General features: G+C 40.4%; 1 protein-coding gene across 2 annotated transcripts; it reads right to left on the bottom strand.

Moving 5' to 3' along the window:
• Positions 1–1,434: 1,434 nt before the first annotated feature.
• On the bottom strand, positions 1,435–11,926 carry slc35f4 (solute carrier family 35 member F4). 2 transcript variants are annotated; one of them, XM_061301093.1, is made up of 7 exons: positions 11,686–11,926; positions 4,435–4,735; positions 4,152–4,371; positions 3,952–4,077; positions 3,696–3,888; positions 3,460–3,549; positions 1,435–3,133 (listed from the first exon to the last, which is right to left on the bottom strand). In XM_061301093.1, exons 1-7 carry the CDS (start codon positions 11,924–11,926, stop codon positions 2,892–2,894), a joined length of 1,413 nt encoding a protein of 470 aa, XP_061157077.1. In that variant the 3' UTR covers positions 1,435–2,891. The 2 variants fall into 2 exon arrangements, with proteins under 2 accessions (XP_061157077.1, XP_061157076.1); XM_061301092.1 differs by lacking the exon at positions 11,686–11,926 and adding an exon at positions 6,346–6,766.
• Between the last annotated feature and the right edge of the window lie 248 nt (positions 11,927–12,174).

The following is a 12,174-nucleotide window of genomic DNA, read 5'->3' as shown; positions in this document are numbered from 1 at the left end:
TGATTTGTTTTTTTTATTGTTATTGTAGTCCATTCACAAAAAAGACGGAGCGGGTTTCTATGCTGTTGCATAACAAGCTAGCTACTTGCATAAGTGTCATGCATAAGCAGCCAATGAAGGGTTAAATCAGAAGCAGTTGTGCTCCACTGCTACACAGCATCCAGACTCCTCTGAGTGCCCCCATTGTCTGCTGTTGGCCTCTTGTGCCCCTTGCTGGTCCAACTGCTGCATTCTCACGTGGATTTCCACTCATAGGGCTGACCATGACCAATCCTCTTGTCAATTGGAAGCAATTGCTCACACGGCATCCTTCACCTTCTTTTTAAGTGTCCGCGACGAGCAGCGGGCAAGGAGACCTCTCGGCTCTTCTCCTCCATCGTGATTTGGCTTTGAGGCCCAGTGTGTATGGCCAGCCAGCTGGAAAAGAAGTTTTTTTTTTTTTTTTAATCCTCAATATAAGGCCAGACTGACTCTTCTTGTTGGTGAATTTGCATTGTTAGAGGATTGGCTTATTTTAATGTGTTGCTTGCTCCAGTGACTGTCCATACTTTCTGAGACTTCACTTTGCATGTTACCCCATTTAATTCACATAAATGTTCTCCATGCACACATGGTGACATGGTAGAAGTCATTGTAATTGTTCCAAAAGCTATTTTATCAAACATGGGGAGTACGTATAGTGCTGCGTTTCAGCACAATAAGGCCATCTAGTGGTATTTTCTAGGTCAACCCAATTAGTTTTATGTACTCGAAATACTGTACTGTACAACCATAGCAGACTACTCCTACTTTTTATTTTGTTTACTACGGAGAGCCTATTATATGATGTGGTCGCATTTCTGAGCTTATTTAAGTTGAATACAAAAAATACTGTAATATTTCCCAGGTAATTATAGTTAATAAATATCTGCTCATTTTCAGCTGTACGGTATGTTCGCCTACAGAGGACGCTATAAACCCAACAATTAAACTGACTAGTGCTATCAGCATGACCTTACTTTAGGCTCCAGCCTAATCTTGATTGATTACATGTTGTTGTCATTTTCGTTTTGCAAACACTAAGAACCAAACCTAAGATAATTATTGCATCAATTACCTCATAAGAAGTGTATATTTAATATCAATGTGAGTGCATTAGTCTTAAAAAGTTCGAGAGTGCTATAAATTAGTCCATATCTGTCTCTACTTTGTTTGTGTGTTGTTCATGGTGTGTAGTGCAACTCAAGATCGAAATGGATTATTTGTGTAGTGGATGCATGACAGCAGGCTCATTCATCTGCTACTGATTCATTTCATTGTGTGCCCCATTTATGAACCAACATTGTAAAAGGAAGAAGATGAATGCTCTCTTAGCTTTGTCTGTCACATTGTTTAAAAAAAAGCACTTGAGTATCATAGCAACAAAAACAAAGAAATCAAAAACAAATAAGTCTGTGTACCGGTCTCAGCCATGCGTTTGTTCTTCACTTTCTTATTGTGATGATGTTTCTATAGAAACTCTCCCCAGGGATTTATTTCACGGTAAACGCTCGAGAGAGCTTGATGCTTTTGGCAGACCTTTCTGGGTGGAAAGAGAACTTATTTGACATTATTTTTGGCTTAAAAAAACAAAAACTTTTCAATTCCTTGCTTAATGCAATTACAATCGGATAACATTAGGCCTGTATTATTCAGTCTCATTGATTTGGAATTGTTTAGTAAACCCATAGCAGCAATGCAATGTAGACGTGCGTGTGTGCATGCGTGTGACATGCCAATCATTTCTGCTCTGCAGTTTAATACTCCCCCTAGGCTTTTTTTTCTTTCTATTTCTCGGTAGCATGCGCTATTGTTTGTGCAAGGTGATAAAGTGCAGTGCACTCAGCTCTATTTCCACTGTTTGTATTCCAAATAATATTAATAATTAATTTTTCTTACTCTGTACATCAATGCTCTGGTCCAGCTCTTGCCCTATTTAGTCTACATCAATGCATTATTTCGAAAGCTTCATTCAACAGTCATTACTCGAAATAGCTGGTGTTTTTTTTTTTTAAAAAATGCAATATATTCAGTCAAAAAAAATATCAGTCTGAATCTTCACTGTCCTCACATCTTGAGTTTCTCGGAGAGACATCCTGCTTACTCTGACATGAAGCTTTAGCCTGATGCAAATGAATATTTAAATTAATTCCAGACTGTTAAAAAATGCATATGGTTAGGTTTTAAGAATCTTCATGTAATATTTGTAGATTGCGCTCATTTATTTGTCCTGCCCTGTTTTTTTGTAACACAGAAATAATGCATTTAGTATATTCCCAAAAGACACTCAATGGATGATGATTGTCTTAAGACATTTTGGTAAACCGTGGCACTCAGGGTATCAAACTTTCAAATACTTATATACAAGTATTTATAATAATAATACTTATACAAGTGGCTGATTTGAGGTGTGATTCCGTTATATGACAGTAAATGAGTGTGAGCACTTTCTTATCATTATGAAAAATAACAGAAAATACATGTACATCAAGAATTGGATAATTGCCAGTCCTTTTTTATATATAATGCATGTCAGTAATATTTGAAATAAATAGTATGCGTCATTCCCTTTCTAAATAAATAAATATAAATACATATAGGTCTGGCCAGACTGTCCCTGCCATGATTTATATTCACAGAATATATTCTGCAGAGCAGAGCAGGGCAGAGGTCAGTCAACGGGTGAGGGATTGAGTGTGGCAGGTTTATCGAGAAAGTAAACGCTTTCCACCGTTAGTGAGCCAGGCGTGCCTGATGCACCCTTGACAAAGAAACTTGATATTCTATTAAATCCTGCGGACTGTTTTAATCAAATGTCTTCCCTCTTTAGGTGGGCAGTGGAGGAAAGCAGCTCCTGGTGGAGTCTCGCAATATTATGCTAAGGGAAGGGAGACGGCGCCATTAGCTCGACTGCGGCTTCTGGTGTGCATGCTGGACTCTGTTAGTTCCTCGCCGTGATCCTCCGACTTTTTATCTGCAATGGTGGCCAGGAGGCGCAACGTGGCCGAGTCCCACTCTTCAGGAAGCAGCAACAGCAAGAAACCCAGGCAGATGATGCACGTGGCCGCGAGGCGGACCATGCTGAAGATCACCGCGTGTTTAAGGATATCTACAGCTGCAGTAAAGAAACAAAAAGGGCCAGCAGGGTAAGCAAACAAAAAGAGATTAATTAGAAAAGTGACTGTGGTGGGTTGAATAGGCGGATGAGTGAAGAAAATGCGGATTATCATTAGGAAAAGTGATCCACCTGATCCCCTCGGTCTTTGTGCTCTGCAGCCCTGGCACTTTACTGTCCTACCAAAATCTAGTCCACTAAATCTAACAACAGGTATTTATATATAAAATAAATTTAATATATAAATTTAAAACATAAATTATATGGATAATAGAATGTAAACTATAAACCAAAAGTAATATTTGAACTGCATAAAGAAACTTTACCTGCATTTCCCGGGACACTGAGGAGCGTCCCTATGGAGATGAGAATGGGGTACGTTAGGACAACACCGACGTGAACCAGAATGTTGAATACTGGAAAGGACACAGTAGTATTCATTTAGAAGGTGATTCAATGCTGGGCCAAATATTGCAAAAATAATTGCTTTGGACAGTGAGGACAACTCCATGAAGCTTCAAGCATGGATGTAAACAAAAGCAGCGGTGTGTCATTGGCTCACCTAGCCACAGTCCTGCCAGGCCACACATGTATCCCCAAGGCAGTGAAGAGAGGGAGCCCCATTGCTCTACTTTGGTCAAATAGAGGATGAGGGGCACACAGGAGATGAAGATGAGGTTGAAGAAACCCATGGTAGAAAGGAAATGAGCCACTTCGCCAAGGCTGGCACTTCCCAGGAACATCTTGAATAGCACCTGGATGGTGAGAAGACAACATGGTGGACCGGTTGGACTCATTGCTACCTTAGGTGGTCTCACCTTATAAAGAGCTGAAGTTGAGGCTGAGCCCACAGCTAGCGCCACACCCACGAAGGAGTCGCCATGGAAACCGTCAGCATACGCCATCATGACGATTCCTGTGATGGCCATGATGGCAGCAACAATCTAAACGAAGGGTCCATTAATGAAATGGGAGACCACCTCCTTCTATCTTCATCTCTACTTCAAAATTTACATACCCGGACACCCATGAAGCGATCCTTGAGGACGATCCAGGACAAGAGAAAGACAAAAGCCTTGTGGCAGCAGTAAAGGGCGGAGACATCAGTAGCGGTCAACTTCTTCAAGGCCAAAAGGTACAAGTAGTTTGTCAACGTCCACAGGATGGAGAAAGGTGCCGTCCTCTTTACAAAAAGCTTCAGAGTCATTCCTTCTTCGCCAAACAGCTTGCTGCACTCTCTAACAAAAGACACCATATATCTTAATATTATCTTCACAGGATATGAAGTATGGATGGATTACCTGAATTTTTGAATGGGTGTCTGCTTCTCCTTTGTGGTCACCACATGTCCAGAGTAATAAATAGGAAAGAAGAGGATATTCCAGTTGCTGCTGAACCAGGATATGAAGAAAGGACAGGAGAATGACTGGAAGGTCAGCTTGACCACCTGAGTGGTACCCACCCAGGAGGAGGAGATGCACAGCACCATCAGTAAGCCACCAAACACCTTCAGCACTGTGCTGGTGCATGTCTGGTACGACTGGCTCTCCGCACTTGTCTCACTGCCGGGCGTCTCGGCGTGAGACTCCAAACCATCCTCTCCTAAGGAAAAGATAAACATTTTTGTTATGTTGTGGTACGTTATAATAATCATAACACTAGTTAGAAATCTGATTAATTTCGTTTGTGTAAAAAAAAAAAAAATGCAGTCATTAATGGCCACCCCTTCCCAAAAAAAAAGTTCAGGTACATTCTTTAACTTTCAGCATACAGTGATCAATTTTCACCAGAGCAGGAAATCAAAGATGACTCGCCCGCTGCCCAAGCTCTCTCTGCTAGCTCAGCATGTGGCACATGCCTGCAAGTATCTCCCTTCTAGCATAGCACAGCATCTGAGTGCTCATTATTGCATCAATGGATTTTTTTTTTTTTTTTTTTTAAATCAATATAAAGTTAAGCACCGGGAGTACGGTAAAGCCACCCACGAGCTGAATGAAAATGGATTGCTAGTAAATGATGCTTTGTTTGCTCGTGTCTATAAAGGCAATTCATAATTATGGTACAATGATAAAAAAGGAAATGAATGATTAAATATTTTATTATCCATCACTATCACCAAACCAGATTCACTAAGACTGAAATACAATTAGTAAAAGTCATTTGCTAGTAAATGATGCTTTGTTTGCTCGTGTCTATAAAGGCAACTCATAATTATGGTACAATGGTAAAAAAGAAATGAATGATTAAATATTTTATTATCCATCACTATCACCAAACCAGATTTACTAAGACTGAAATACAATTAGTAAAAGTCATTTAATATGGAACTGGAATACCAGTTTGTTTTAAATAATGTAATGTTGTTCAACTTTTACAATGGCGTGCTGTCATTCAGCAAGAATATAACAGCTTCCATTCTTGTCTGCTTCATTTCATCCTCCAAACATAATGTGTTTGTCATTACAGAAAAATCCTTTTGCTTCTGTCCTAAGGTATAAAAGCCACTACAGGCTGATCTGCGGCCAAAATGTGATGATATTAAAACTCCACTATTCCCTTGTCCCGGAAAGCAGCTCTCATGGCCAACATTGTCTCTCATATGAGGCTGTGTTATTGCTCCTGCTTCCGAGTTGCAACGATGGTGGATACAGCATGGAAAAGTGAGATTTTAATATAAGTCAACAAATTGGGGTCAAGCATTTTGGCACTGTAGGCCAATGATGGCCAAAAAAATGTCAATCTAACCAAACAGCCCCAAAGTGCCGCATAGAACAGTGTCATTCATTAGTGTCTTATTTTTAATGGAGCTCATCCACCCAGTGTGGCGCACTCTGCTACTCCAACCCAACATTTCAATTTGTTGTGCATTTTATTGCGACATTGATAGATGGACTCCCGCTGGAGCTCATGTCAGAGCAGAGAGCCTTGATAAGTCCTCTTAAGGAGAAGCGGGATGCTGATGATGCTTACGGAAAGGCGATTAGGGTATCTTATTTCAATCTCTAAAAACAGAGGTAAGCTATACAAATTAGAAAATGGATTTGCAAGATGTTCTTAGGGATTAGCGTGCCTGAAAGGACAAGTGAGCAGAACTTGCTGATGTCCTGACATGTAGTACATTCTTCACCATGTGCCTAAAGAGACAAGATTTTTTTTTTTTGGCTTGAAATTTACATAGCCTACATGTAAAAGTAGCGTCAACTTGGAGTTACCTTCAGAAATGGGGCAGGTCAGGACCTGAGTGCTGTAGGAGCTGAGAGGAGCTACTCGGGCTGAGTGCTTCTTCATCCTCCACTGGGGGCCTCAACACACTGTGTGAACGTGTGTGCACTCTCAGAAGCTCTTCCTCCTGGCTCCGTGCATCCTTAGTCCTCCCTTTTCTTCACCTTCCTCTTCACACTCTTCACTTATCCACCCCACCCAGCCCCACGACTCTTCCCGGATCTGTCAACTCTTCTCCTCAGCACTCCAATTTGGCCCAGCTCACTCTCTGCAGACTTCCTCTCCTCCTCTTTCTGTCTGGATTGTAGTGATACAGCTGACTGGCGAAACTATTGTTGCAATGTCATGCCGTGATCCAGCGCTCTCACTGTCTCCAAGGAAGATTGAGCTTCAAGTGTGTGGCATGGCGCAATCACTAGCCTCATTTCACTCCATCCTTGCCACCCCCACTTGGTTTGTCTCTGATCAACTCGCTTTAGCCCTCCCTCCTCTTTTGCTCCACAAATCAGCAGCTTTGTTTGGATGGTAACCAAGCAGCCCGGGCTGATTATGCTGCGCTTGCTCCTCTTCTCTAGTGGTCCCCCATCCTCTTTCTGAGTCAGGAGACTTCTCACTGCACTCTCTCCGTGTCTTTTGCTCTACACTTCTGTCATGTTAGCAGAATATCATCTGAGGTGTACAAATTTGTGGTCACTTTAAATGGTGCCAGTTATGACTATTTTTTAACATTTTTTTTTTCCCCCATCAGTTATGAGAGGATTTTTTAATTATTTCAGCTGTTAATTTTATATTTTGCTATAATTAAAAAAATAAATAAAAATTCACTATAGGGGAAAAACTGTTTAAAAAAAAAAGTTTGTTCTTATTTCTAATATTACAAAAAACTGGTTTAATTTCAAGACAACTACAGTTTAGCCCGGGTATCAACATGCTGTTGACATGTCATACAAATCTCAGACAGCCAAAATTCTAATTCTGCACCAGAGTGTGCAGCATTCTTTTTGTGTGCTGTGTCTGAGCTTATAAAATAGAACAAGTTACTCTTTTGAATCTTACAGATGACAGCCATATATTAACACCAAGGTGACTTTTACGTGTTTGAAGCCATATTTCAAAAACGGAAGGAATAATTTTATGGAAGGACAGCACGGTGAACATTTATTGTATCACATAACCTCAACCATAAAAACGACAAAATCGACTCAGATACCCGCATCCATTAGATTGAATAAATGTGTCATCCAAGTTCCGCTGAAGCTATAACATTTGCTCTGGTGTAAGCGGAAGGTAGGAGGATGGATCTCATGAGAGGAGGGTCACTTAAAAATAGACTTGCTGATGAGTGGAGACAAAAGCTAGACAGAGAGGGACGGCAAAAGAAGCATCCAGTCAGCAAAGCCCAGGATGCTAATCGCTATCTGATTAAGAGGGATGTCTCCAGAACAGGCACTGCCACTGTCACTCCAAATGTAAACTAAAGGGACGAGTAAAATACCAGTGGTTGCTCCAAAAAATTTTGTTTTGTAGCATGAATATATTTATAGCTGACTAATTAAAATGCATTTAGTGTTTTATATCATGATGGCACGTATTGTCATCATTTAGTGGTGTAGAATGAAGCCTGAAATGCACCCATTGTTGAATTAATAAATCTCCATCTATTGTAACCACCAAAACTACCAAATGGACATACCGCCGATCAAAGCAACACATAATAAAGCATCTCCCCTCTTAGCCCCCCATAGCAACAGCTGCAGCCCCGTCTACTGATGCAAAAAAATCCTTTTATTAGGCCCCTTTTGTCATTTAGATTTGCAAACACTTCTCACTCATATGAGGCTTTTTTTTTTTTTTTTGCCTGTCTGTCTCTAGATATCTCAAGGAGGAAAATGAAGAATGATAAAATGGACTGCTCGTAATTGCTGATTGAACCGTCAAGACGATCCTCTACTGCTAGAGTAGTCTGTCCTCACTTTGCCCTCCAAGTACTTGAGTTGGAAATATGGAGGATGACGGCATCTAGTGGTGAATAGGAAAATAGCAGATTTCAAGTCCATTGACCCCAGTCTATGAAACTAATTTGGCTCCAAAGTGGCAACCCAAATTTTTGGAAAGGAGGTTCAGTTTAGAAACATAATTGAAAATACTACAAATGAAGACATCTTCCATTTAATCAAATATGAAGGAAGATTATTTCTGTTTTTGACATGCCCTCTAAAATCTGTGCACAAATAAACTGTCCTTGAGTGTGAATCAATATTAAAAATTGCTCCTAGCTTTGTACATGCTGCATCAAATAATCCATAAATATAAACTCTTAATTTTATTAGAAGACATTGAAGGTCATTTTTATTGATGCCGTGTACTCATTGAGTCTGCAAGGGCACTTAAAGACAGCTCACAATACTCAGGTCTGCTCGTAACCATGCTAAACTTGCCTCTCTTGTACCATAATATAAATCTAATATTAGTACTTTTGTTTCAGTGATGTTCAAGCTGTCCGACAATCCAAAATCACCTGACGAGAAGTACATCAACATCCAAAGGTGAAACATTGCACCCGTTCCATACGGGATGTTTTTGCAGATCCTCAGGAGACTGTGGAGGCTAACAGCACTCCAGGAGTCATTCAGGCAAGGCTTACATCTCGCTCGACACTCTACATGATATAAATAGCCTTGCAAGAGAAGGCCTGGGAACGGCTGACTTGAAAATAGCTGCATGAATATGCTCAATGTTGAAAGAAGAATGATTGGGTGTTAACATTGTTTATAGATTTGGATTAGAAAAGTCGCCCGAATGATTAAGGCTTCCTTTATGCTACTCAACTGCACTTTAAAACACAATGTTTCTCCTTCTAATTTCCCTCTAAGTGCATTAGATGGTCTTGCTGTAAAAGCAGTGATGGGACAATAACATCTCGGAGTAGTACCTGGCATTTATGCTGCGTTAGACTTGTTCAGCCAATAGGTAGTGTGCATTGCCCCTCTTTTTAATTTCACCATTTAAACCCAGAGTAACTTAATTGAATGGTTTTTCAACAGACGCCGAGGAGGCATGTTATTGTCGTGTGGAACGGTAGGAGACAAAAAACTACGCTGGGAATAGCACTTTGCCCCCCTCTTTTTGGAAAGTCAATTCGATTTCCGTGCCTCTTGTGCATATCATGGAGGTCGGGATATTATCTGCTTTCTTGTTGAAAGCACTATTGACTTTGCCTCAAACCTCCATTACGGTATGATGTATTACAGCCAAGACCTTGTCGCGAAATATAGTACGTGAGCCTCAAAGGCAAATTCTAGCAATACACAAATGGCAAGAAGCAATCATACCAAAGTGCCAAGAGGATCTTTTTTGAAATGGTATGAATTTTATCTATGTGATATTTGTGTATGGGAAGTGATACTCATTTGCACTCAAGAGAGTGACTTTCCGAAAATTCATTTTGTACATGGTTAATTAATTCAGACTGCTTCTTACCTTCATAAAAAAAAAAAAGATGAATAGACGGCGTCTGCACAGATGGCATATTTTATCGGAAAATCGGAAATGTTTTTCAAATCAAATCAACCCCTTTGGCTTGCAGACGTCTTTTTACGGGCTGGCAATGGGTGTTATTATGATGCACACCTGCTCCTCAGGCCTGAAATTACAGCACCGCCGACATCCCATCATTCACCCCCCCCCCCCCCCCCCCGTTACACAATGCAAATATTACTGCCTGACTGGGCTGTTATTCATACACAATATACTGTGTGTTACTTAAAAGTGACTCACAGGAGGAAATACTTTGACTGGACTTAGATGAAACAATAACTATTGTGATGGATGCACCTCCTGGTGGCTTTGGGGTGTTATAACAATTAGAGGTTTTGTACATTTGAGAATCATTCAGTGCTTTTGAAACAAGCATGCTTTAGTTGTTTTAAATAGTTTTGGGACCAATTAAGAGAATTTGCATGAGCATTTTATACTTTATGTGCAATACATCTACTCCAATAACAATCATATTTCTATTCCTGCATTGCTACACATGATAACTGTCTCATTATTGGAACTGTTTAGGATAAATTGTTTCCAATTTTAAGTTTGGGTTGCTGCTCATTAATCAGACCACTCCCTCGTGGGATCAACCTGGACAGCTAGATATCTCTCCAAATGAGAGTGCATGATTGCATCCATGATTAATCTACAACAACAGACAGGACACAGTTAATGAGCACGGGGATCTTTTCCTTGCCTGCAATCTGAAAATGTATGGTCGGGATGAGAAGCATTTTGAGAACCCTTAGCGTGGACATTTTCCTGATTTATTTAGCATTTTTGCATTTACTCTGACAAACGGTGTAAATTCTCAATATTGGGAGCGCATGACTTGTAGATGCCTAAATAATGTGGAGTTGAGCTTTTATTTAACACTCAGGGTGAGAGATGTTTGCGAGCTTGCGTGCCAAGTCAATTTATTTGGGGTGAAGCATTTCAGCTTTGGAATCAAGCCTCCTCATACGTAAAAAAAGGCTACCAGTGGTGGAAGCTAAAAGGCATTGTGCAGTCCTTGCCTGCATACTTGTGATATACCTTTTTAAAATCTTGGTAACTGTCAAAGTCAAGATTTTAAAGATCATTCCTAGAACAAACTACATTATTATATTCACCGACATCCATTCCTGTAGGCTCTTATGCCTGTATCAGCAAAAATCCCCACCAATCAAAAGCATGTGAACAAATCACAAATATAGAATCTGCCTCTTATGTCAAAGTCAAGAGACAGCTAGGAGCATTGTCATGCATCATGGAGACAGAGCCTAGATTGTTATTTGGACACTGAATCGTTTTCAATAAAACATGCATGTCAAAGGAGCCATCAGGGTGACATTGATGATTGATCTGAGCTGGATATAGATAGCATGCTGTAGAATAGAAAACTTTAGTAGTATAAAATAATACATGTACAACACAGTAGAGAAAAGTGAATAGAAGTATGTTTTCCTTTCTAATATACTTGAGTATCAACATAGTAAGTGACATAGTGTAATGAATGAGTATATATTTTTCCATGTATCTCTATTATAATAATATTCTTTGCTACTATATAGTAATATATGGTAACCAACCTTTGTAATTGTACAGAAACGTCATTTAATTCAAATTCTTTGTCATAGAGATTGATATAGTAAGGAACATCATTTAAATTCTATTATTTAAATAGTATAGGTAAGTGAATGAGGTAAGTTTATTTTTTCTTTCGTCTACAGGCAAATATTTCAAGGATCTATTAATATATATAGCATTACTTTTGTTAGTTTATTGTTTTGCGTGGTGGCACTTACTTCTGTGACTGGAGTAGCCCGGGTTGTAGCCGTAGTAGCCGGTGATCCTCAAGATGCGGTCCTCAATGTCATGCACCCCGTTGTCTGTCACTTTGGGGCCGCCGTTCACTAAAGGGCCCGTGCGACCCGTGCCCCCGCTCGGCGTCGATTTGCCCGGTAAGAGGGTGTTTTTGCCGTCAAGGGGCTCCAGACCGATGCAAGGCTGCTTGCAGCTTTCGACAACAATCTCGGCGCTGGTCATGATCAGTCGGTTGTGCAGGGATGTAGCGACAATAAGTCAGATGAAGCATCCGTGTGTCGCCCTGAGTCCAAGCCGCATCAACAATTAGCACATTGACATTCCTCCAGTGACGCGCTGCTACGCTCCTGCACGCGCAGCGAGCCAGTCCAAACATGAGTGCGGCAGACACGCGCCGCAAGGGGGAGTGTCACTACAATCACAGTCTTCAATTTGATAAAAATATCTGAAAAAAAGCTTAGTGATTTTAT

The sequence above is a fragment of the Syngnathus typhle genome, linkage group LG16, assembly GCF_033458585.1.
Source record: "Syngnathus typhle isolate RoL2023-S1 ecotype Sweden linkage group LG16, RoL_Styp_1.0, whole genome shotgun sequence".
In the NCBI taxonomy this organism is placed as follows: Eukaryota; Metazoa; Chordata; class Actinopteri; order Syngnathiformes; family Syngnathidae; genus Syngnathus; species Syngnathus typhle.
The sequence above is the reverse complement of the archived record's forward strand: the minus strand, read 5'-3'. Positions and strand labels throughout refer to the sequence as shown.

Bases quoted from the DNA above. Each gene is read 5' to 3' on its own strand.
- slc35f4 (XM_061301093.1), bottom strand. From the start codon at position 11,926: ATGACCAGCGCCGAGATTGTTGTCGAAAGCTGCAAGCAGCCTTGCATC. The intron at 4,736-11,685 runs GTAAGTGCCACC...TCTTTTCCTTAG, and splicing joins GGGCTACTCCAGTCACAGAA to GAGAGGATGGTTTGGAGTCT. The intron at 3,134-3,459 runs GTAAAGTTTCTT...TCTTTACTGCAG, and splicing joins CAGTGTCCCGGGAAATGCAG to CTGTAGATATCCTTAAACAC.